Source organism: Musca domestica, unplaced genomic scaffold, assembly GCF_030504385.1.
Source record: "Musca domestica strain aabys unplaced genomic scaffold, Musca_domestica.polishedcontigs.V.1.1 131, whole genome shotgun sequence".
NCBI classification, from domain to species: Eukaryota; Metazoa; Arthropoda; class Insecta; order Diptera; family Muscidae; genus Musca; species Musca domestica.
The window spans coordinates 820,246-845,358 of NW_026712174.1; the positions used below are offsets into that span (position 1 = coordinate 820,246).

Sequence of the window (25,113 nt, forward strand, 5' to 3'; positions counted from 1 at the left end):
CTATTGTTTTTAAAGATGTCCGCAATATAGTATTTAGGGGTTTAAATGATATAAATGAATGATGACCATTGAACTACATTTAGCTATAAAATGGACCACAACAACTAACAGCACGACGGAGTGCGTAAATATTGGGCAAATGTCCCTGGTCAAAATGCTAAGGGTAATATCTGGGTAGTGGTCCATGACATAATTTCAAAAGCGAAATCTTCCAAAATGGATTTGGACATAAGGGAGCTTCTAACATATTGTAGCGTTGTAGGGTATCACATGGTCGGCTCCGCACGACTATAGCCTATGCTTACTTTTTTTTCAAAATTTTCCAAAAGCTTGAGTCATGGCTAGGCATATTAATGTCAAATTATAATGGAAAACGATGGCAGGATTTTAGTGTGGCTCTGTACTCCCTTTATGAAATGTCACAAAATATGCCTAGCCATAGACTTCAAGCTTCTTATGTACTTGCACCTTTACACCTTTAAGGTGAGAATACATAAAACGCTTTTTTGACTGGCTTAAGTCATTGGCTGGCTGCTGACACATGATTTTTTATGTGATCTCTTCTTATTATCCTATCTGCCAAATTGATAATTTGCAAAGCATTCATATTACCATTCTCACTTGCCATTTCGTCGGGTCCTATTCTTCTCTGGAAAGTGAGTCGATCTATGTCAAAGGTTTCGGGTCTACCACTTTTTATTCTTTTTCTACACGTGCATTGTATCTAAGTCTTATTTCTTGAATAATGTTTTAAATATTTTTATATTTTTGTAACTTAAAACATTAATACCAACCAGTTGTGACATTTTGCTACATTAGAATTCTATAGTAATTTTTCGGCCTGCATTTTGATAGCATGAACACACATACATCTTCTTTCCCATATCATGTTATCAACAAACGCAAATACACATAATAATCTCCCTGTGCCACAGTGTGGCGTGGGGCATATAATAATTTGTCATAAAAATATTCATATACGACGCCATTTTTTGTGAAATGAAAGATTAGTGTTCTTATATTTATTTATTTTTATTTATTTTGTATTTTAGCTATTATCGAACTAACGATTACTTTTTTATTATTATTTAAAATGCATTTGCTTTATGGACTGACTGACTTTGTTCAACTTAAATTCAAAAAAGAAAAACATCAGAGTAAACGAGAGAATAGATTTTAAATATAGTGGCGGGTTATTTAAAATAAATTAAGACACTATTAAAATATAACTAATACAATTAAATACACACATATTTTTGAAGTCACAGCGACAGTTAAGTTAAAAACTAGCCACGCCAACAACTGGCTAATTATCTTTTATCAATCATGCTAAGAACTTTGTGACAAAAGGGGAACAATAATATTTTTGTTGTTTTCAAAATAATATTATTGCTTTACAGATAACTTTACACATGTATGTTTCGAGTGAAATTGTTTTTGTGGTGGTTTGCATACTTTTTTCGGTTAGCATTAAAAAATGTTTACATCAGTTTAGGCTTAAAATTAATTAAAAGACTGTTTAAGCTTTTTAGAATGCCAAACCAGCATCGCGATAAGTGGTGAAAATCTTTTCAATTGAGTTGACGTAGGCAGCTGTTCTCAAATCGAGACCCAAGTTGTATTTCATAGCGGTCTTCATGATAGCACGAGCAGAACGCTCCATGGTGTAGTCCAAACCAGAGTGGACAATATCCTTTTCAGAGGCACCAGAGATACGTTTTTGGAAAGCTTCGGATGGAGTAACAGGGATGCGACCACCAACGCGACCAAAGCGACGTTCCAGTGATTCTTGTACAGATTCTAAGAGAGAACAAAAAAACAACGAATCATGATATTAATAAGTACGCCACAAGGTTCAACAATTAATGCATGTAGGATACACTTGGGAATAGGATAAATCATTATTACTACAAACATTTGGCATATACATACATAAGGGATAGGCAAGCAGTACATAAATAAAACTACATTTACACAAAAGAAACAAAAGATTGGGCAAATAGTTTTGATGTAATGCGACTTTACCCGCGATGCTTTTGAATCTTCCAAGATACTATAACTTGAAAAACACATGTATATATTTAATTTTACAAATCAATGAGTGACATTCAACAAAGTTTTAGAAAACGAATTCCAAGACTATAAAGGTTTTCCCAATTACATATTTCTTTTTTTTTTAATTTGTCTGTAAATATAATTTCTTGTAAACAACATTTACTTCCATTGGTCATGCTCACAAAAGCACACCTCATTACAACCCCGGTGTTCGTTTTCACAACAAATATGCATTTCAAGTGTAGCTACTACAAATATAAACTAATGATGCCGTGACGAATAAAAACCAAAATATTTGAAATGATACAAATAAAACAAAGGTGTAATAAAATAAAAACATGAAACTGTACCGTCCAAAATAAACCGTTCAATAGACTGTTGTACTGAAGCTATATTGATTTAAGAAGAAATAGAGAAACGGAAAAAGAATAAACGAATTACTATGGTAAAAATGCAATATACCACACATACATACAATACAATCTATATCTATAAAAGAGGAAAATGTTTGTACGTTTGTTTGTTTGTTTGTTTGTTTGTTTGTTTGTAATTTATGGACTCGAAAACTGCTGAATAGATTTTTCTGAAAATTTCCATATATACTGCAACATCGCCTGAAAGTAACATAGGCTATATACATTTTTGAATTTCCACTTGGAACTGGAGATATAGCATCAGAATCGGAGGTACCTCCCAAAAATTTAGATTTTATATGCACATATCTATTGATCGGTTAAAGATACAGTCTACAAATTTGGAATGTGTAACGGAATTTGGAACAAAAATAAGTTTGCTAAATTATATTGTAATCGGTTCAGATTTGGATATAGCTCCCATATATATTTTCGACCGATTTCGTTCATTTGGAGCCTCAAACACAATATGAATGTTCGATTCCAATGAAATTTGGAATATGTGACGGGATTTGATCCGAAAATAAATTTGTCAAATTATATTGAAATCGGTTCAGATTTGGATATAGCTCCCATATATATTTTCGGCCGATTTCAAGCATTTGATGCACCAAACACGCTATGTATCCCCAATTTCAATGAAATTTGAAACGTGTGATAGATTTTATCTAAAAAAATTTATTTCCCAAATTATATTGAAATCGGTTCAGATTTGGATATAGCTCCCATATATATTTTCGGCCGATTTCATGTATTTGGTGGACCAAATAAGATATGTATGTCCAAATTTAATGAAATTTAAAATAAGTAACGGAATCAGGAGCAAAAATGAATTTTTCAAATTATATTGAAATCGGTTCAGATTTGGATATAGCTCCCATATATATTTTCCGCCGATTTCACATATTTGATGCACAAAACACGATACGTATTTCCGATTCCAATGAAATTCGGCATGAGTGGCTAAATTTGGTACAAAAATAAATTTGACAAATTATATTCAAATACGCTCAGATTTAATTATAGCTCCCATATATATACTCAGCCGATTTCACATATTTGATGCACCCAAAGCGAGAAAGACGAAACCTGGCACCAGAAAAAATTTCCAAATTTTATTGAAATCAGTTGAGGTTTGGGTATAGCTAACATATGTGTGGTTACAATAATAAATGTGACAAATTAATTGGAAATTAGTTAAGATTTGGATACAGCTCCCATATATATATTCTCGGCCGATTTCACGTATTTGACGCACTAATTTCAATGAAATATGAAAGGTGTGGCGGAATTTGGTGTAAAAGTAATTTTTTTAAAATTATATTTAAATCGTATCAGATTGGGATATGATTTTAATAAGAACCATTGACCCACAACGCCTTAGGCTAACACTAAAAAACAACACAACAATTAATTTGAAATACGCTTATTACGGCGAAGTATGTTGCTATCTCGAATTCATTAATTGCAACAGAAATGCCACTCAACTTCAAAAGATTGCAGTTTACTGCACGCTTGGTATTTGCTATGATTGCAATGAAATTTGGAATATGTGACTGGATTTGATCCGAAAATAAATTTGTCAAATTATATTGAAATCGGTTCAGATTTGGATATAGCTCCCATATATATTTTCGGCCGATTTCAAGCATTTGATGCACCAAACACGCTATGTATCCCCAATTTCAATGAAATTTGAAACGTGTGATAGATTTTATCTAAAAAAAATTTATTTCCCAAATTATATTGAAATCGGTTCAGAGTTGGATATAGCTCCCATATATATTTTCGGCCGATTTCATGTATTTGGTGGTCCAAATAAGATATGTATGTCCAAATTTAATGAAATTTAAAATAAGTAACGGAATCGGGAGCAAAAATGAATTTTTCAAATTATATTGAAATCGGTTCAGATTTGGATATAGCTCCCATATATATTTTCGACCGATTTCATGTATTTGATGCACCAAACACGCTATGTATCTCTAATTTCAATGAAATTTGGAATCTGTAGGGGAAATTAAAACGAATATACATTTGTCAAATTATAGTAAAATCGGTTCAGATTTGGATATAGCTCTCATATATATTTTCGACCGATTTCATGTATTTTATGCACTATGCACGATATGTATGTTCGATTCCAAAGAAATTTGGAATATGTAACGGGATTTTGATTAGAAAATGAATTAGTCAAATTATATTAAAATCGGTTCAGATTTGGATATAGCTCCCATATATATTTTCCGCCGATTTCACATATTTGATGCACAAAACACGATACGTATTTCCGATTCCAATGAAATTCGGCATGAGTGGCTAAACTTGGTACAAAAATAAATTTGACAAATTATATTCAAATACGCTCGGATTAATTATAGCTCCCACATATATACTCAGCCGATTTCACATATTTGATGCACCCAAAGCGAGAAAGACGAAATCTGGCACCAGAAAAAATTGCCAAATTTTATTGAAATCAGTTGAGGTTTGGGTATAGCTAACATATGTGTGGTTACAATAATAAATGTGACAAATTAATTGGAAATTAGTTAAGATTTGGATATAGCTCCCATATATATATTCTCGGCCGATTTCACGTATTTGACGCACCAATTTCAATGAAATATGAAAGGTGTGGCGGAATTTGGTGTAAAAGTATTTTTTTTTAAATTATATTTAAATCGGATCAGATTGGGATATGATTTTAATAAGAACCATTGACCCACAACGCCTTAGGCTAACACTAAAAAACAACACAACAATTAATTTGAAATACGCTTATTACGGCGAAGTATGTTGCTATCTTGAATTCATTAATTGCAACAGAAATACCACTCAACTTCAAAAGATTGCAGTTTACTGCACGCTTGGTATTTGCTATGAAATAAATAAATCCGAAGGACAAACCCTTCGTGTATGTATGTCATGTTACCGTTTTTCTAATGGTTTTGTATATTTACGCATTAAAGTAGTGCAATAATTTTTTTTTTAATTATAAAATTTGTTTTTTTTTAACCAACATATATTCGTAAATAAAATTTTGAATGCATATAAAATCAAAAGGGGTAGCGAAGCGCACCGGGTTCAGCTAGTAAATACTATATATATGAATCAGAGAACGGTCAATGGTCTGGTCTTGTCTTTCGTTAGTTCTTATAAAAATGGGCTCAAATAAAAATATACTTATAAATGAATGATTGTAATTCCACCACACGTTGTCATATCTGTGAAGCAACCCAAAGATATTTGTGGCAAAACTAATCTCAAATTTATAACTTAGCAAAATAAAAATATCGGATAGTAAAAGCATCAATAAAACCATAGCTAAGCAATAAAATGATTACTTACCCAACAAGTGATAGTTTGATTCACGTTCATATTTGAAAGTAAGACGACCGTATGAGACATGATTCAAGTTCTTTAACCATTCGAAGAAGGAAACAGTTACACCACCAGCGTTGATGTACAAATCGGGAATAACCAAAATGTTGCGGTCAATCAAAATCTTATCGGCAGCAGGTGTAGTGGGTCCATTAGCAGCTTCGGCGATGATCTGTGATCATGTGTAAATTAGTTTGAGAGTTTTAATATTTTTTTTTTTTTCAGAATACAAACCTTAGCTTGGATTTTATGGGCATTCTCACTATTGATAACTTTTTCGACAGCAGCAGGGATGAAGATGTCGCAAGGTTCGAACATCAGATTTTCACCTTCATAGGGCTTGGCATGAGGGTATCCCACGATAGTTCCATGTTCATTCTTGTAATCTTCCAAAGCCTAAAGAAATATTAGAAAGTACTTAATAGATTTGTTTTATAATTAAATAATAGCAATGTTCTGATTTTGATTATATCATTTTAAACTGGACGAGAAATTTTTAAAAAAAGTATCAATATAACGATTTTACTTTTAATCGCGTTCGTTAAGTCTGACAATGCTTAGTAACTTAAAGAGAAAAGTTCGGACGTCTTATGTCTCTCTCCCTCTTCCTCTTTTGCAATAACAGGATAATGGGTTTACAATTCAATAAGTTATATTAAAATTAAAAAAAAGAAAGTATATACCTTAGGATCAATACCCTCGGGATTGAAAATGCAGCCGTCGTGTTCAATAACACCAATGCAAGTGGCACCGGCACGAGTCAAATAACGGGTGGAGTGAAGACCGACATTACCAAAACCTTGGACGATAAAAGTTTTGCCACCCCAGCCGGGAGTTGTACCGATCATGCTCATGTAGTTGGCCTCGTTAATGAAATTCTCCAAACCGTGGAAAACACCGCGACCAGTGGCAGATACACGACCATGAATACCACCTTGATTGATTGGTTTACCAGTTACACAAGCATGGGCATTAATATCCAAGTGACCGATAGTTTTGGCATAGGTATCAGCGATCCATGACATTTCACGTTCACCAGTACCCATATCAGGAGCTGGTACATCAACGCCGGGTCCAATGAAGCCCTTCTTGGCCAATTCAAGAGTGAAGCGACGAGTGATTTTCTCCAATTCATGTTCTGAGTATTCTTTGGGATTGATTTTCAAACCAGCCTTGGCACCACCGAATGGTACATCAACACAGGCACACTTGAAGGTCATCAAAGCGGACAAAGCCTTAACTTCATCGCGTGACACATCCATAGAGAAACGGATACCTGTAAATATTGCAAGAAACAATTTTTAATTTAAGGTATTACTCATAAAACTGGGTGTTTAGTAAAATATAACCAATAGTATGATCAACAATAATGTTTCAGTGTTGCAACAACATACAGCCACCATGCCATTTGGAAAATGTCCAACTGTTTTCATTTTCTTTTTATGCAAAATACTTTAAATTTAGATCCTGAAAACGTATGTTCATTCAAGTGTGTTTGTAGAAGTAAAAATTGCTAAATAAAAAACTATTTCAAGGTGCTGTTGCAAAGTCTATTGACTTGACAGCAATGGCGACCCAATTGCAACACAATGTGAATGAAGATCGATTAATGTGCCACGTTTTTCTCTTGCTCTCATTCTTTTTATTCATATCGACAAGTAATTGTGCCAGGAATATTACGAAATTAACATGCCATATGGCAGAAGCACGTGATTACAAAACGTGTGTAAAACAAGTGGCACATGTGATTTCTACAAATCAAAACAAAAAGAAAAAAAAAAAATACATTGCTCTGAAAACAGATGTTAAGGCATTGTCATTTTTTGTAAAGAGTTTGCTATAAATAACAATTCAAAGGAATTTTTATCACAAAAGCACATATGTACGTGGGACTTTGGGAGCGATAAGATAAACACATATCTACAGATATCGTTTTTAATAGACGTTATAAACAAAATGCTTTGAAAGTCTAATATCAAATTCCATGTTTTCTAATTGAATACAATAAATATTCAAAAGGTGGACTATTTATCGTTTTGGATATAAAAGGCAATCTATGTTTATGATATTAAAAAAGGCTTCTATACTTTGATATGGGCCCTGAGATACATATATGATTGATAGGAGTTACCTTTTTACGTTTTCAATCCTTCTTTAAAAAACAATTTATTTATTGAAACTAAGCTATTGAAAATAGATTCATTCAAATTAAGTCTGATTAAGAATAAAATATGTATATTTCTTGTGTTTAGCCACATCCAATATTTACCCGAATCCCATCAGCAATCAACATTTTCCAGATATTGTTTATGTACGACCGAAATTTTTCATCATTTTTAGATTTAATGATTTTCTTATATTTTAAGGAAAATGAATGCATGTATGCTGAAAAATCATGTGGGAAATAATTCTGCAACTTGATTGCTACGCATTTTGCAAATAAATAGCGTGTCCTCACACATTTTCATCAGACAATATTTCGACTCACGTAAGTCATATAGAACATTTAAGAATGGATGTAGACTTAAACATTGCAATGAAAATATCTTGAAAATCATTGAAAAGGTCTAAAAGTCGCATTCCATCTCATAGGTTTGATCTTTTCTCTCATATCTCGAGGTTTGTGTATCTCATCGTCTAGGCATAGATTTTCCAAAACTCAAATCGCCTTCTAGGTTTATTTTGTCAGTATATTATTGATCGAAAACAAAAATTCTCCATAGGTAGTCTTTTATTCATTGTATGTTTTGAAAGACTAGTTTTTTTAGACCTAGGAAAGTTTAGCTGGGACATTTTCGTTCCCCTTTGACCATGCCCCCCTTGTGTTCGTTTTCAGAAATTTTTGTTTTTCTATTATTTCCTTTTTTTACATGGTCTTTTTCTATTCTTGCATTAAATATCATAGAAAGACACAAAAGGCATTTCCTCGTAACGCTCCTTAATACAAAGAGCGAACACAACAAGTAAACTTTAATAATTTTAAACATTATATATTAACTTATTTATTTCGATTAGGATATACGAATAAATTTCCTTTGCTTTAATCTAACAAAAATTGCATTTAAATCTACAAAACAAAAAAAAAAAAGTAGAAGGGTATCAGCTGATCCTGTCGTTTGATCATGCGATTTAGGTTTTCAGCAAAGTAGGTATTTTCGTAACGAAAGCAAACCATTTAAAATGGATTGTTTATTAAACAAATATTTGATTAAACTGTACCACTTCTAAAGAGCATTCGAAAACAACGAATAATTTATGATGCCATCTCACACGATGAACATAAAACGGCAAATGGTATATAACCTTGTTGCTGCAGAGAATTTTGCGCCATTGGATGACAAAAATACAGTTTATCAGTAAAAAAAATGAAAAAGAGAGAATGGCGTTTATTTGCCGAAATAAACGTACAAACAGCAATACAAAATGGCAAACTAACAACAAATAAAATAAGCAAACATCGTAAATGATAATGAATAAAAATTATCGGGTATTTGGTATGTGTGTTGGTGTATGAGTAAACAACACTGAAGATCACCATTGCAGAATACCAACACCACAAGTCCCGATTTTTTGGCCAACGCATACATACATTCATCGCGTGATAAAAGCGTCAGTTTGTAAGAGGTTATTCTAATCAAAAATTTATTTTGAAAAACAAAAACATATTTTGACAGAACAAAAAGCAAAACACGTTGTTAGAAAAAAAAAAAAACAAGTAGCAACAACTTAGCTGGCAAACAGTGAAAATTGGGGGCTCGATCACTCGTCGCCATGTGGGGTGTGTTCTTTATATAGCAACAGATAAAGACCAAGGTTAAAGAAACTATGCTGGCCGGTTGTTATTATTTACGTATTTGCTGTTTTCTTATAAGACATCAGTTCCATTTATACAGTAGATAAGAAAAAAAAAATAATAATGGCTACCTATATTCCATATATATGTACAGGCAGCACGTATGTAGAACCTATCGATTGTCACCGTTCATATGTCTGTAAAATAGAGAACGTCATCACGGCGGCTATGCTACAGTTTCTCTAGCTTAAAAAAAACAGCCAAACAATTTGGTAGTCAATAAAAACTATTCACAACACTCTCTAATGAATTTGGTCACCACCCATAGCTAAAAACAAAATATCAGAATAAACAGAAAAAATGAGTTGTTCGAATACATGCTTGCGAAATATTTGATTGTTTTTTTGTTTTTTAGTTTGTTGTCAGGTGACTTGCTGCGAACTTAAAAACAAGAACAATACATAGCCGCACACATCGTCGAATACTGTTTAGGTGGTTTAGTATACGCTTATATTTTTGAAACAACAACAACATCTAATGCTGGCATTTGCTCATACGTTATGTACAATGAAATTGAGAAATGATCAAAAATGTTTTCATAACTAAAATTTAAATAAATTTAGTAACTCGGACGAATTATATATCTAAATAAAAATATAGTATACTTTATGCTGATGCACATTAGAAGTTTAAGTGCAGAAGTCATTCGAGTTTATTTCGTGTTTATTTTAAGTTTCCTATAATCGATAGCAATTAGAAGACAATATAAATTTTATTTGAAATATATTGACTACCATGGATATTATTGTTAAACGATAATTATGTTTTTTCGCTAAATGGTGCAAAATTCAGAACCAAAAAAATCAAAAGGTATATGAGATTGCCAAACTTTGTAAAAAAAGAAAAAGATCGAACAAAAAAAAAAACAAGTAAAAAAACATTAAGTAACTTTTAATACCATCCACCTTAGGGTAAAGGAGACATTAGAACCCATTAGGGCACACAAATACCAATTTGTAGACAAATTCGCAAAAAAAAATGTGGCAACAATTATCAAAATACGGAATATCTGGAGGTATAACAAGCGTATGTAATGCCATGTTTACGTTAGAACTTTTTGTAGGGTTAACCTACTTTGAGAGGATTTATTTGACGTAAAAGTAATGGATATGACAATTTAAATCCAAATCCAGTGGGTTAACCCTCATATACATAAACGTACTGTAAGTCTTGTTGCAATAGATCCCAATTTGAAGTAAATGCTTAAAAACTAAACTTCAACTTTTTTACCTACGAAAAAAGAAAAAATAAATGATAAGGCAACAAAAAATATCAACCAAAAATATTCGAGACAAAATGCGGCATCTGACGAAAGCATTAAAATTAATCTAATGTAAAAGCCATGGTTTGCCATTGACAGAATTTCACTCCTCCTTACACGTTACGACACTGCCCATTTTATCAAAAACAAATATGTAACAACAAATTATTACTTCAACAATAAATCAATTCGATTATCAAAAACAAAGGTCTATATTGTATAGTAAACTATAAACTAAATATACCCTCCCTTATGTAAGACGTTTACAATTTGATCAACCCAAGCTGTACATATGTTGGACTGTTTTGGTAAATTGATAAGCGTTGTAATTTGTCACAATATTTAATAAACAAATAAATGCATATTAAATTTATGACACATTATAAATTGCCTTCTATTTCCAGACTGTATTCATGTGTGCACGTCGGTGGGATGCTTTCAATGTAGCAATGTTGCATACAAGACAATGAGAAGGTGCATGTGTGGGGTGTACATCGACAGTGCATTTAGTTGGTTTATTCAACTGTCAAGTGATCTATAGAAAATGTACTGAGTTTATCTCACTGTTTTATAGAAGTAATAAGCAAATCTTTTGGTTATTCCTGACTGCCAATATCAGTAGCAAACTATCGTTTCTTCATGGATGGACGTATACATTTAGTGTACATGTCTACATCGAAAACCGGTATTGTTAGACAAATTATTAACACTTATTTGAATGTGCGTATGAATATGTATTAAATCAGTTGATTAAGAATAGTGGAACAACGACAGCAACCAATTCTAAAATCTTACTGCTATTCTGTTTATTCTACGAGAGCTATCTGGATTTGTTTATCAATAAGATAACATGTTTTTAGATCATGCGACTTAGTTTCTGTTAAAATAAAATGTGGTTGCCAACCCGATTCTCGAATTATTATTTAACGATAACATATACTGCCCGCCTGGTGCAGCTATAAATGCTAACGTTTTTCACCAAAGTCAATAAAATGTCTTGTGTTAATTGATTTCTATTTATGACTTTGCCTTCAGTCTTTGGTGTGATAACGTTTACAATAAAACTCAACAAACAATTTCATTAGAATGTTTAGAAATTGTTATTCAAACAGTATGTATCTGTAAATTACAATGATTTTGAATTGTTTGCTAACATACTGTTCTAATTTTTCTTTCTTATATGCCACTTGTAAATATCTAATTCAAATAAACTTCTAAAATTAGTTTGAAATTGCATAGAAGATATAAAAGTACCTACATACCAATACATTTGATATTTTTGAATTTATCTTAAAACTTCTAGACACACCCCTTTTTTGATTTCATTCATTTATTTATTTTTATTGTTTGCTTCAGTTTGAAAATTCTACCATCGTTGTATTTTGAGATACTATAGATATTAGTAATAATATGAATTCCTTGAGTTTGTGATTTCAATTGTATAATTTATTCCCCTAAACAGGGGTCAATTTGACACATTCGAAAGAATTTCGATTGAAATGAATATAAATATGGGGTCGAATTTCCAAATTCGATCGGGGTTGGGCATATTGCACAAATTTTTAGTGCACTAAGAATTCAAAAATTAGTGGTAGTGCTATTAAAATTTCACTATCACTAAAGAGTAGGAAATTTATTTTTTTAAATATCACTAAATGGTTAGTAGTAGCGCAATTTATTTTTTTACTACCACCAACCCCTTAACTAATTGCACTACCACTAAATGAATAGTGATAGTGAAATTATTAGTGCACTAAAAATATATAGTGTGCCCATCTCTGAATTCGATATCGAAAAAAAATATCGCAATGAATTTTATTATGTCTATTTTAGCTTGATAAAACAGAAAACTTCGGTGGAAACAGATAAATATCGAATGTTAGAGTTGAACCCCAGGTCATGGCCTTATAAGGTCAGCCAGTAGACCCATCTGACAACTTAATTTGTTGTCAAAAGAAATATTGTAAATTAAAATTCAAAGAGAGTCAAATCACAATGGCGCAAAAAGTACTAATGTATTGCCAACTTTTTGTCAATTGGAGTTTTCTTGCAAAAGGTCGGCAAGGTTAGGCCTTGCCTCAGTTGTTACTACCAACATTTTCAATCAAAATGGGCATATCGAAATTCATTTCGATCGAATTCTGTTATGTGCATTTAAGTTTGATTAAATGAAAAATGATTAATGAAAAAAGCTAAACAATTAATGACGATACATTTTCATTCTCATCAATCTGAAATAAAAATAAGAGAGAATTTTTTGTAAAATGTTTCACGAGGTGTTTTTAACTTAACTTGTTTCATCATGATTGAGAGCTTAAAATATGCGAAATCTTTATCCGTATATTAATAACAACAAATAAGTTAAACCGAAATTACAAAACTGTACTTTCCTTTCCATGTACATAGAGGCATTTTTTAAAGTTAGAAACTCATAGAATAAAAAAAAAGAATTTCGATTTCCTTAGTTTTGTCTTTTGAAAGTACCTTCAATTTTATAATTCAAGATTTTTTTCAAGAATTCAACTTTAAAATATGCAACCGTTGAAATATGAATAATTAGTTTGATACGAAAAAGCAATGAATGTACGAACGTATCAAATAATTGAGATGACAATTTTTAATCAAATTAATAGGGAAGGAAAATGCTGCTTCTATGCTACCCTACTGCGGGAAGTTATACAATTTTCTAATCTTCCCTTACCCCCAAATTCTGCAATTGTTCAAATCGACCGACACCAAGTCACTAATTATGCACCAAACAATGCTTAAGTCGATTTTGCCAACAGTGCTAGATAAATATAGCATGGCTTATGTATGTTGTATAATTCAACATACAACCTCCAAAGGTGGAGATTGGTAAGAAGAAAAACAAAAGGGTTGAAATTGTGTAGGGTAGAGGTATACACCTTATGCAATTTCTTTGCACTTGAGCATACAGGCAGACAGCCACCTAACTCGGGGAACACACAAACATACTGCAATACTCGCATATAGCAAAGAAGGAAACATTTTATTAGATAAAATATTTTCGTTTATTACTGAACGTACAATGTTTGCTTTCTTGTGCTTTTTTGGCCAAGAGACCAACAACGCTAGAGATTGTGAAGACCTTCTATTAGCGGCAGAAAAAACAACAAACAACTGCAAAAAATACTATGTATATACGTTTTTCCGTGGCGAATAATGCGTCAATAAGAACATGTTGAGCAAAAGGAAAGCACAAAAATGGGTATTACATAACCAAATCACATCAAAAATGACACTTTAAAATGGATCTGTGTGAACAAAAGTATGACAAATCAGGATTTAGAGAAATCTATTGATATAGAGATGGCACTGCTCGGCTAACATGAACATTTTGTGCTTTTATTGATAATGGACAATTTTATATTTGGATTTGTTACTTACCGCCCTTGGTTGGAACACGGTGAGTGCTGTGTTGAGCACGATAACCGGTAATAAGTTCAAAATCGCCGGAATCACGACGCAATGGGAATGCAATTTCAATTATGTGGTCACAGGGTTGCATAAGCATCAAAATACCCTTAACCTTCTTTTTCTTATCCTCCAGGGACAATTTGCCTTTCATGTCATCCAACAAGCGGTCTTCGGCGATTTGACAACCACGGTGGAAGAAGTATTCAACCATGTCAAAGAAGCGAGGGTCTTTGGCAGTGGGCACGTCCTTTAGACGGTCTGGAATTTGGTAATCGGCATAGCCGCGAGCCTGCAAAGCGGCAGTTGGCAAAGCCTTGACCAATGTTGCCGCTTCTTGGCGTATGGCGGCATGACGTGCTAAATTCTTCAGGTGATACATTTTTCTGGTGTTCCGCGAATACACTTCAACTCCTCACACACAAAACCAATATCTTACAGCTGCCTCGGCTATTGTTTAATCTCCACTGCCTAAAGTCGGTGGAGCTCTCAACCGATACCACGAACTGACTGACAAAAATTTCCTTTGCAATGTTTAAATTGAATTTTCTACGATTACAATCGGATATATTTGCTATGGTGTGTGTGTGTGTGTTTTCGTCTTCACAATGGTATTGCCAGACACAAATTCAATCTGACGTGGCCGCATATTTAATACGTACGATTTGTTGCAAGCAAACGTATCATTATTGTACGACCGACTAAAATAATCTGACATAAAAATGTCACGTCGATAGTGGAATTTGAAAAATGTAAAAATTTGTATAAGTATACAAAGCATATACATTCTTGACACGTAAAATACTAAGTCGATTTAGCGATGTCCGTCTGTCTGTTGTAATCACGCTTTCTTTCGAACAAATTGAGATAGAAAGGTAAAATTTTGCACACAAATGGGCCATGTAGGTCCACGTTTTCATATAGCCACCATATAACGATACCTCCCGATATTTGGTATTTTGATGATTTTAGCGAAATTATTAACCGGAATTGTTTCAAATTTGGTTTTTAAAGTTCATAATGGATACTACAGCCTATGACAGAAAATTGTCTGTGCAGGTCCACGTCTTCGCATAGCCCTCATATAACGGTTCCTCCCGATATTCGGTATTCACCGGAGTAGTTTTAAATTACGTATTTGGAGTTCGTAATGGGAACTACTGTCTGTGACAGAAAATTGACTATGCAGGTCCAGGTCTTCGTGTAGCTCCGATATAACGGTACCTCCCTATATACGGTATTTTGATGATTTTAGGTATAATAGTCACTGAAATTGATTGAAATGCCGTATTTGAAGTTCGTAATGGATGCGACAGCCTGTGGCAGAAAATTGTCTATGCAGGTCCAGGTCTTCGTATAGCTCCGATATAACGGTACCACCCTATATTCGGTATTATGATGATTTTAGCTATATTATACGGCGTTTATTTCAAGTTTCGAATTTGAATATGCTGATGAATGGCTTATGACAAACAATGCCTATGTAGAACCACATCGTATAGACCCCAATATAACGGCTATATTCGGTATTTTTAAGATTTTAAGAGAATTTTTAACGGATTTTATTTTTGAAAATTTCCAAATTCGTTCCACATGGTGAGGGTATTCAAAGTTCTTTTTAACTTCTTATTATTCACTCTTTATACCCTACACCACAAGGTGGTCAGGGTATTATGTCTTTGTGCATTTGTTTGTAACAGGCAATAGGAAACAAGATAGACCCATAGTTCCTTTTGATGATCTGTATAGAATCACATTCTGAGTCGATTTATGCATGTCCGTCCGTCCGTCTGTCCATGTATTTTTGTAAACAAAGTACAGATCGCATTTATTGCCCTATCCAGATGAAATTTGGCACAAATCATTTGTTTGGCCCAAGGACGAACCCTATTGAAATTGGAGATAATCGGTCAAAATTTGGATATAGCTCCCATATATATCTTCGTCCGATTTGCCTTTTATTGTGCACCAAACGTGTAATATCAGCCCGAATATTATGGAATTTTGCACATACAACCAAATTAAGAAAATAAGTATGCCAAATTTGATCGAAATCGGTTCAGATGTAGCTATAGCTCCCATATATATTTTTCATCCGATTTGCTATTTTTGTCGTTCGCAGCCGTAATATGCACTCTGTAACAACAATATTTGGGGAAATATATCAAATACAACTCAGAAATACCTTTGCTAAATTTTATCGAGATCGGTTCAGATTTGGATATAGCTCCCATATATAACTTCGTCCGATTTACCTTTGATTGTGCACCAAACGTCTAATATTTGCCCAAATTGGATGAAATTTGGCACTTACGACCGAATTGTGTCTAGAAGCTAGTATGTCAAATTTGGTGAAGATCGGTTCAGATATAGCTATAGCTCCCATATATATTGTTCATCCGATTTGTTGTATTTGTTACCCACAGCCGTAATATGCACTCCGTAACAACGATATTCAGGGAAATATATGAAATACAGCTCAGAAATATCTTTGCCAAATTTTATCGAAATCGGTTTCGATTTGGATATAGCTCCCATATATATTGTTATCCCATTTCAAATTAATTGTGCACCAATTGGGCAAAACAAGTCCGAATTTAAAAGACACAAATGCATCGGCATATTTAGTCCTTTGAACTTTAAATTATAATTATAATCATAGCGTGTATGATTGAATTCTCCTATAAAAAATTTTAATTGTTATGCGGAGCTCTACTAAATCAGCAAAGTGGTGTAGGGTATCATAAAGTCGGCCCCGCCCGACTTTAAGACTTTCTTCACTGGTTTTTGTAATGAAAATGTAAAACCAAATAAACTGCATCAACATATATCTGCTGTTAAGTTGTTTTGATAAATCAGCTATTATCTAACAAATGTTTTGCAAAATGCTGTTCGTTTACTTTTTCGTATTTTTTTCTCAGTAACTTCTTACTGATTAAATTTTACTGGGGAAGTAAACGGGCAAATCTTTAATCAATTACATTATACACCAAAAGATTGACTTGGACAGCTGTTTTATATGGTTACTAGCTGAACCCGGTGCGCTTCGCTACCCCTTTTAATTTTATATGCATTCAAAATTTTATTTACGAATATATGTTGGATAAAGAAAAACAAATTTAAAAATTAAAAAAAAAAAATACTGCACGAATTAATGCGTTAATAAACAAAAGCAGTAACATGACATGTATACACGAAGGGTTTGTCCTTTGGATTTATTTATTTCGTAGCAAATACCAAGCATGCAGGAAACTGCAATTTTTTTAAGTAGAGTGGCATTTCTATTGCCATTAGTGAATTCGAGATAGCAACATACTTCGCCGTAATAAGCGTATTTCTAATAAATTGTTGTGTTGTTTTTTAGTGTTAGCCTAAGGCGTTGTGGGTTAATGGTTCTTATTAAAATCATATCCCAATCTGATCCGATTTAAATATAATTTTAAAAAAATTACTTTTACACCAAACTCCGCCACACCTTTCATATTTCATTGAATTGGTGCGTCAAATATGTGAAATCGGCCGAGAATATATATATGGGAGCTATATCCAAATCTTAACTAATTTCCAATTAATTTATCACATTTATTATTATAACCAAATTCCGCCACACATTCTGAATTTCATTGGAATCGGTCATATATATCGTGTTTGGTGCATAATATGTATGAAATCGGCCGAAATATATATGTTAGCTATATATCCAAACCTCAACTGATTTCAATATAATTTGGCAATTTTTGCTGGTGCCAAATTTTGTCTCTCTCGCTTTGGGTGCATCAAATATGTGAAATCGGCTGAGTATATATATGGGAGCTATAATCACATCTGAGCGTATTTGAATATAATTTGTCAAATTTATTTTTGTACCAAATATAGCCACTCATGCCGAATTTCGTTGGAATCGGAAATACGTATCGTGTTTTGTGCATCAAATATGTGAAATCGGCGGAAAATATATATGGGAGCTATATCCAAATCTGAACCGATTTTAAAATAATTTGACTAATTTATTTTCTAATCAAAATCCCGTTACATATTCCAAATTTCTTTGGAATCGAACATACATATCGTGTATGGTGCATAAAATACATGAAATCGGTCGAAAATATATATGAGAGCTATATCCAAATCTGAACCGATTTTAATATAATTTGACAAATGTATATTTGTTTTAATTTCCGCTACATATTCCAAATTTCATTGAAATGTTTGGTGCATCAAATACATGAAATCGGTCGAAAATATATATGGGAGCTGTATCCAAATCTGAACCGATTTCAATTTAATTTGACAAATTCATTTTGGCTCCCAATTCCGTTACTTATTTTAAATGTCATTACAATTGGAAATACATGTCGTGTTTGGTCCACCAAATACATGAAATCGGCCGAAAATGTATATGGGAGCTATATCCAAATCTAAACCGATTTCAATATAATTTGGGAAATCAATTTTTTAGATAAAATCTATCACACGTTTCAAATTTCATTGAAATTGGGGATACATAGCGTGTTTGGTGCATCAAATGCTTGAAATCGGCCGAAAATATATATGGGAGCTATATCCAAATCTGAACCGATTTCAATATAAATTGACAAATTTATTTTCGGATTAAATCCCGTCACACATTCCAAATTTCATTGGAATCGAACATTCATATTGTGTTTGAGGCATCAAATGAACGAAATCGGTCGAAAATATATATATGGGAGCTATATCCAAATCTGAACCGATTACAATATAATTTGGCAAACTTATTTTTGTTCCAAATTCCGTAACGTATTCCAAATTTGGAGACTGTATCTTCAACCAATCAATAGATATGTGCATATAAAATCTAAATTTTTGGGAGGTACCTCCGATTCTGATGCTATATCTCCAGTTCCAAGTGGAAATTCAAAAATGTATATAGCCTATGTTACTTTCAGGCGATGTTGCAGTATATATGGAAATTTTCAGGAAAATCTATTCAGCGGTTTTCGAGTCCATAAATTACAAACAAACAAACAAACAAACAAACAAACATACAAACATTTTCCTCTTTTATAGATATAGAAGAAGAAGAAGATGGTACGTCTATTTGAAAATAATTTTATTCTGTTCATATTTATGAATATAAATTACAGCTTTTGAGAAGAACAAATGTTTCTGTTTTGGGATGAAAAGGTATTGCAATCATATAATGACTCGATTTTGCAATCATATTATGACTCGATTTTTCCCGGTGTTCCATTCGTTTTTCGCGATTTCCTCTTCAATTAAAATATTGTAAGAAAAGTGTCAAAAATAAAACACCTTGTTGCATTAGTTATTAGTAAATTTGAAGTTACAAGATTGTAGCTTCAGGGTTAGGTAGTTTTATTCTCTTTTGCAAGGAAATTGCGAAAAGTAAACAGACGGTATTCCTGCAGAAGCTTGCAACTAATCAGCTGATTTGTCAAAACAAATCAATTTGTCCCCCATTAAAAGAATTAAAAGAAAGAGAGCACTACCAATTCTACAAGTTTTATGAATAAAAAGGAAATTGACAATAAAATAAAAATATGAGCAATAAAAGGAAGATAGATTTGATGTGTTCCGCGGAATCATTTAAACCTGTTGCTAATGGCATTTGTCTAAAAATGTTGGAAATAGTCTTTTATTTTCTTTTTACATATTAATATTTACTTTTTTCACATTTTGTAAAGTTGTTCTTCAAAAACAATTAGTCTTGCTAATTCCAAAACAATATTTTCAAATTAAAAGCACAAAATAAAATAAATAAACAATAGAAAACATCTGATTGAATGTCGATGAATGAGAAGAAGAAGAGTTGCAAATGATTGCAAGAAGAAATTTGTCCAGCAAGAATTTGCAAACTCTCACTGAAACAACTGTCAAATTTTCTCTCTCCAACCGCTCTCTTTTGTAGAACTTTCGGGTTAACAGACGAAATTTTAGGGTAACCAGACACACCTAATTTTGCCAACGTTGTACCCATGCACAGTGGTTCCACACGTATGGCAAGATGTGAAAAAAAATATTTCTAAACAACTAATTAATATGATTTTTTACACCTGTTGTACTTAGTGGATACCTGATTTCCTTACAAAATAATGTTAATATGGGCCCACAACTTCATATAGCTCCCATAGAAACCTACCTCCGATTTTACTTCTTTGAAGGGCGTATGTTTTAAATCTAGCTTGGGTACATAAAAGACTTTTTTGACTGGTTTAAGTCATCGGAACAAAGGAGTTTTAGGTTGGAGTGTATGTACTTTACAAGAATGATGTTTGGTACCATATAACTTCTAGATTTTTTCATATTCAACCGAATTTTGCAATTTGGTAAAGAAGCCAACCGATGACTTAAGTCAGTCTAAAAAACGTTTTATGTATTCTCACTTTAAGTTAAACTTTCTTAAGGCTTTCCTTCGCACTCTCAAACTTTTTTCATAAATCCTGGGCCTCAATTCTTGTTCTATGAAAATGTGAAATGAAAACTTTTGTAAAGCAAAAAAATGTCAAATTAAAAATTTATAAAGGAAATATTTCTCATTTCATATTTTCATAGAACAAGAATCCAGCCCCTGGGCCTCAATTCTCGTTCTATGAAAATGTGAAAGGAAAGCTTTATAAAAGAAAGACATGTCAAATGAAAAATTTTATAAAGAAACTATTTTTCATTTAAAGTTTTCATAGAACAAGAATGCAGCCCCTGCCTACCCAGAAAATTTGTTGTTTATCTGGGTATGTGGGCTAATCTGGATAAAGTTATATATCTAAACGCACTGTAAATGTACATTTAAGCTAGAAACAGAATCCTCTTATGTATCTGCACCAATGGCATTGAATTAATTTCAAATTATTGTATTCTTTTTTTTTAAACAATATGCACACATACATAAAAGTTGTATATGTTTTGACAGAATAAGGGCACCAAACGAAACGAAAAAATAGGGGGTAGCATGTAGATAGGTTTGTTTTACCTTCAGTAATTTTGCCATGTAAGTTAAATGAACTAATGGTACTAGAGGAAGCAAAGGAACTGGATGAACGAAAGTATTGGATATAGCTCCGATCGTTCTTTCCACAGAATATTCAATTTGAACTTGTTCGCTCCGAAACGCGAACGACACAGAATAAACAATTGATAGCATGTTTCCATTGGAAACCGAACAACGTTGTTCGCTCTCAGAATTAGGTACACGAATTAACCCGTTCACACGGCACGATTCGTAATTCATAGTAAAATAATTCCTTTTTTCAAAAACTTTGTTTGTTGATTTTAATGGGAATTTATACTAAAATGCATTAAATTCTCACTAATATGAATAGAAGAAATGATTGTTTTTCTCCCAAAGATTTATTATATCATTAATTTTATAGTTTTCATTCACGTTTTCAACTTTTTGTGTAAATGTTGACATTTTGAACATATTTTTGTATTTTTCTATTTTTAAATTCTGCTGGAGAGACAATTGTCAAGCATTTTTTCTGCCGATACAAACATTTTGAAAATATTGCCTCTTTTGTTTCCAGTTTTCTGTGGAAATTTTAAGTTGTGGACAAAATGCGTACCTCGAATGAGATAGAAAACAAAATGAACTTTCGTTTGAATGTACATAGGTCATTCAACATTGTAGTTTTCATTCATAATTTTCAGTCTTCCCAAAATTTTTTTAAATTTCATTAAATTTTCCTATTTTTAATTTTTAAATGTCATAATTTATTTTTTCGATAAATGCTCTCATTTGTTAGGGATGGGACGCATTTTTTCGTTGTTCTGAGAGTGATTTCATTTGAACAATGTACAAATATGAGTGTTCGCTCAGGAAATTTTGTGTGAAGAATTAAGTAGTTTTTTCATAGTTAAGGGTCAAACAACGAATAGAGAGCGAATCAAGTGCAGTGGAAACGCCACATGAAAGAATTCGTGAATTCTGTGGGGATTACTTAAGCGAACGATTATCGCTTTCCCTCAAACAAGTTCCAGTGTAGCCGGCATCGGCATCTGTTCATTCGTTTGCGTTAATGCATTTTAAAAGCTTTCCTATTTTAAATAAAACTCTAAAATTAAAAATTATAAATTTTTTTGTTCGGCACGAAGGATCTGGGGCCGCTGCACAGCGAACAGCACCATCATACGGTTGTAATCCAGTTGCTGCAGGAGAAGTTGGCAACCGCACATTTTCCACTACAACAACTAAGTGGAAGGCAACAAGCTGCCCCAAGGTTAGTAGCGCTATGAATTTAAAATAACATTGATTTTTTTTACTTTTAGACCAGTACATTGTTCTCTATTCGAAAGTGTGCAAAAATGTTTGTTTTTTTGGTAATAGGTGTTATGACGACAGTTTATTTGTTGTTTTCCAAAATGTTTTCTTCTATATATCCCCTGCATTTTTTTAATTTTTAGACAGTTCAGTGCACTACAGAATATATTGGCTTCAGATGACAACATCGGATGCTAGCTAATTCTATTAATAAAAAATTGTTTGTTTTGGCAATCGCAATCACAATTGCTACCTTTCGCATATTTTGTTATCATCTATTCAACTCAACACAGATTGTATATACCTACACATAAATTGGTTTTGAAAGATACCCGAAACTCGCTGTTAAGTGTTCTTTGTTAATGGATAATGGATGGCATGACATGTGACGTGTCACAGTGTCAGCGAAAAGTAACGATAAGATTCTTTGCATTTGAATTCATTATCATTGATTGCACTCTTTTATGCATCGCAATGACATGCACATTACGCGTTTTGGCTCAATTTGAGTTTTGTGGTTCTAATGCTCGTGAAATACAGATTACAAATTTTTGAAAGTTTTATAAAAAACTAGCTGAGCCGGCCGGTGTTGCTGGCCTTTAGTTTCACATATATTTCGTAAGAACTTAATTATCTACCAAAAAGGGTCCTATAAAATGTAATCTTATGACCCTCTGTTTGAGAAAAAAATGCAAAATTATTAAATAATGTTGGATTGAAGCAACATGGGATGGGAAAAATGAATATTGCCGTATAATTTTCCTATTTTACCACTTTCCTATTGGGCCAATCATGGTACAATGAAGAGAAGGTAGGTCAACTTTGAAAAAATTGCAAGTATAGAGATATACCTGTTTGGCTTATAATGTCAGAAATAGTATCAAAACAATAACAAAATCAAACAACTTGTTGCATTTATTTTGAATAAATAATTGAAAACCGCGAAAACTAAATGAAAGGTCAACACTCATTTTCAAAACCAGGTTCTATATATCTCTAAAGGATTATTTCGCTACAAAAACTCTAGATTTTGTCGATGCATACGATGAAATAAACATTTTGAAAACATTCGAAGTTGAATGTTTTCTGAACAATTTTTTTTGTTATTGAAAAGAAAACGCATACATAATCAAATAAAGATGACATATTAAGCCAAGAAAATAAAAAAAATGAAATCATATGGTATCATAGCCCTACCTTGATATCATTGTACCATGGGGCCAATGACATTGCAATAAAAACATAACAGCAATATGTTATTCAGAAATCGCCAATAATGGCATAAATCTACAAGAAAAAACGTCACCATTTAATTGAGCTGATTAAAATTCAGCAAATCCCCTATAAAACGTCAAGTCTGTTAGATTACAGGATAATGGTATGTAATGATATGGTGACCTACATTTTCTTTCTACTACCGAAATAGAACAGCGATGAAATGACCCATTCCCAAAGTGCAATGTCAATAACTTCGAAGAACTACAACTATGCCATAACTACAAACAATTGAGCTCACGTATTTAAAAGAAATGTTTTTTATGACTCAGCAAATTTCGTTATATCGAATGTTTGAAATTAGGAAACGTATGTATTTCTATCCATGGTACAATGAAGAGAAGGTAGGTCAACATTGAAAAAATTGCAAGTATAGAGGTCTACCTGTTTGGCTTGTAATGTCAGAATTAGTATCAAAACAATAACAAAATCAAACAACTTGTTGCATTTATTTTGAATAAATAATTGAAAACCGCGAAAACTGAATGAAAGGTCGGCACTTCTTTTCAAAACCAGGTTCTATATATCTCTAAAGGATTATTTCGCTACAAAAACTCTAGATTTCGTCGATGCATACGATGAAATAAACATTTTGAAAACATCCGAATTTGAATGTTTTCTGAACTATTTTTTTTGTTATTGAAAAGAAAACACATACATAAACAAATAAAGATGACATATTAAGCCAAGAAAATAAAAAAATTGAAATCATAAGGTAGTTCTGCCCTACCTTGAATTCATTGTACCATGTTTCTATCTATATCCATGGTACAATGAATTCAAGGTAGGGCAGGACTACCATATGATTTTAATTTTTTTATTTTTCTGGCTTAATATGTCAACTTCATTTGTTTATGTGTGTGTATCCTTTTCAATAATAAAAAAAATTTCAAAAAATATTCAAATTCGGGTGTTTTCAAAAATCTTATTGCAAGGTATGCATCGACAAAATCTACAGTTTTTGTCGCGAAATAAACCATAAGAGATATATAGAAAATGATTTGAAAATAAATTTTGATCTTTCATTCAGTTTTCGCGATTTTTAATTATTTATTCAAAATCAATGCAACAGGTTGTTTCCTCTTTTTATTGTTCTGATAGCATGGTACAATGATATCAAGGTAGGGCTATGATACCATATGATTTCAATTTTTTTATTTTCTTGGCTTAATATGTCATC

At 32.5% G+C, this 25,113-nt stretch overlaps 2 protein-coding genes across 3 annotated transcripts in view; one reads left to right on the top strand and one right to left on the bottom strand.

Annotated features, from left to right (window-relative positions):
- Positions 1-1,098: 1,098 nt before the first annotated feature.
- LOC131800930 (glutamate dehydrogenase, mitochondrial) lies at positions 1,099-14,939 on the bottom strand. Of its 2 annotated transcripts, XM_059118797.1 has the most exons (6): positions 14,375-14,939; positions 6,536-7,128; positions 6,087-6,248; positions 5,820-6,024; positions 2,406-2,444; positions 1,099-1,800 (listed from the first exon to the last, which is right to left on the bottom strand). In XM_059118797.1, exons 1-6 carry the CDS (start codon positions 14,781-14,783, stop codon positions 1,529-1,531), a joined length of 1,680 nt encoding a protein of 559 aa, XP_058974780.1. In that variant the 5' UTR covers positions 14,784-14,939; the 3' UTR covers positions 1,099-1,528. The 2 variants fall into 2 exon arrangements, with proteins under 2 accessions (XP_058974780.1, XP_058974781.1); XM_059118798.1 differs by lacking the exon at positions 2,406-2,444 and having other exon boundaries at positions 14,375-14,938.
- Positions 14,940-22,309: 7,370 nt separating this feature from the next.
- The window catches only part of LOC131800931 (probable aminopeptidase NPEPL1), a 43,774-nt gene continuing 40,970 nt past the window's right edge, over positions 22,310-25,113 (top strand). Inside the window, exon 1 of the mRNA XM_059118799.1 lies at positions 22,310-22,617. Within this exon, the coding sequence (XP_058974782.1) occupies positions 22,417-22,617 (201 nt within the window). The 5' untranslated portion in view covers positions 22,310-22,416. The remainder of the gene's footprint in view (positions 22,618-25,113) is intronic.

What these genes read in the sequence shown, in the direction of transcription:
- LOC131800930 (XM_059118797.1), bottom strand. Translation starts at nt 14,783, where the DNA reads ATGTATCACCTGAAGAATTTAGCACGTCATGCCGCCATACGCCAAGAA. An exon ending in CCGTGTTCCAACCAAGGGCG is followed by an intron (nt 7,129 to 14,374) that starts GTAAGTAACAAA and finishes CAATATTTACAG; the next exon opens with GTATCCGTTTCTCTATGGAT. An exon ending in ATCAAACTATCACTTGTTGG is followed by an intron (nt 2,445 to 5,819) that starts GTAAGTAATCAT and finishes AAATCAATATAG; the next exon opens with CTTCAGTACAACAGTCTATT.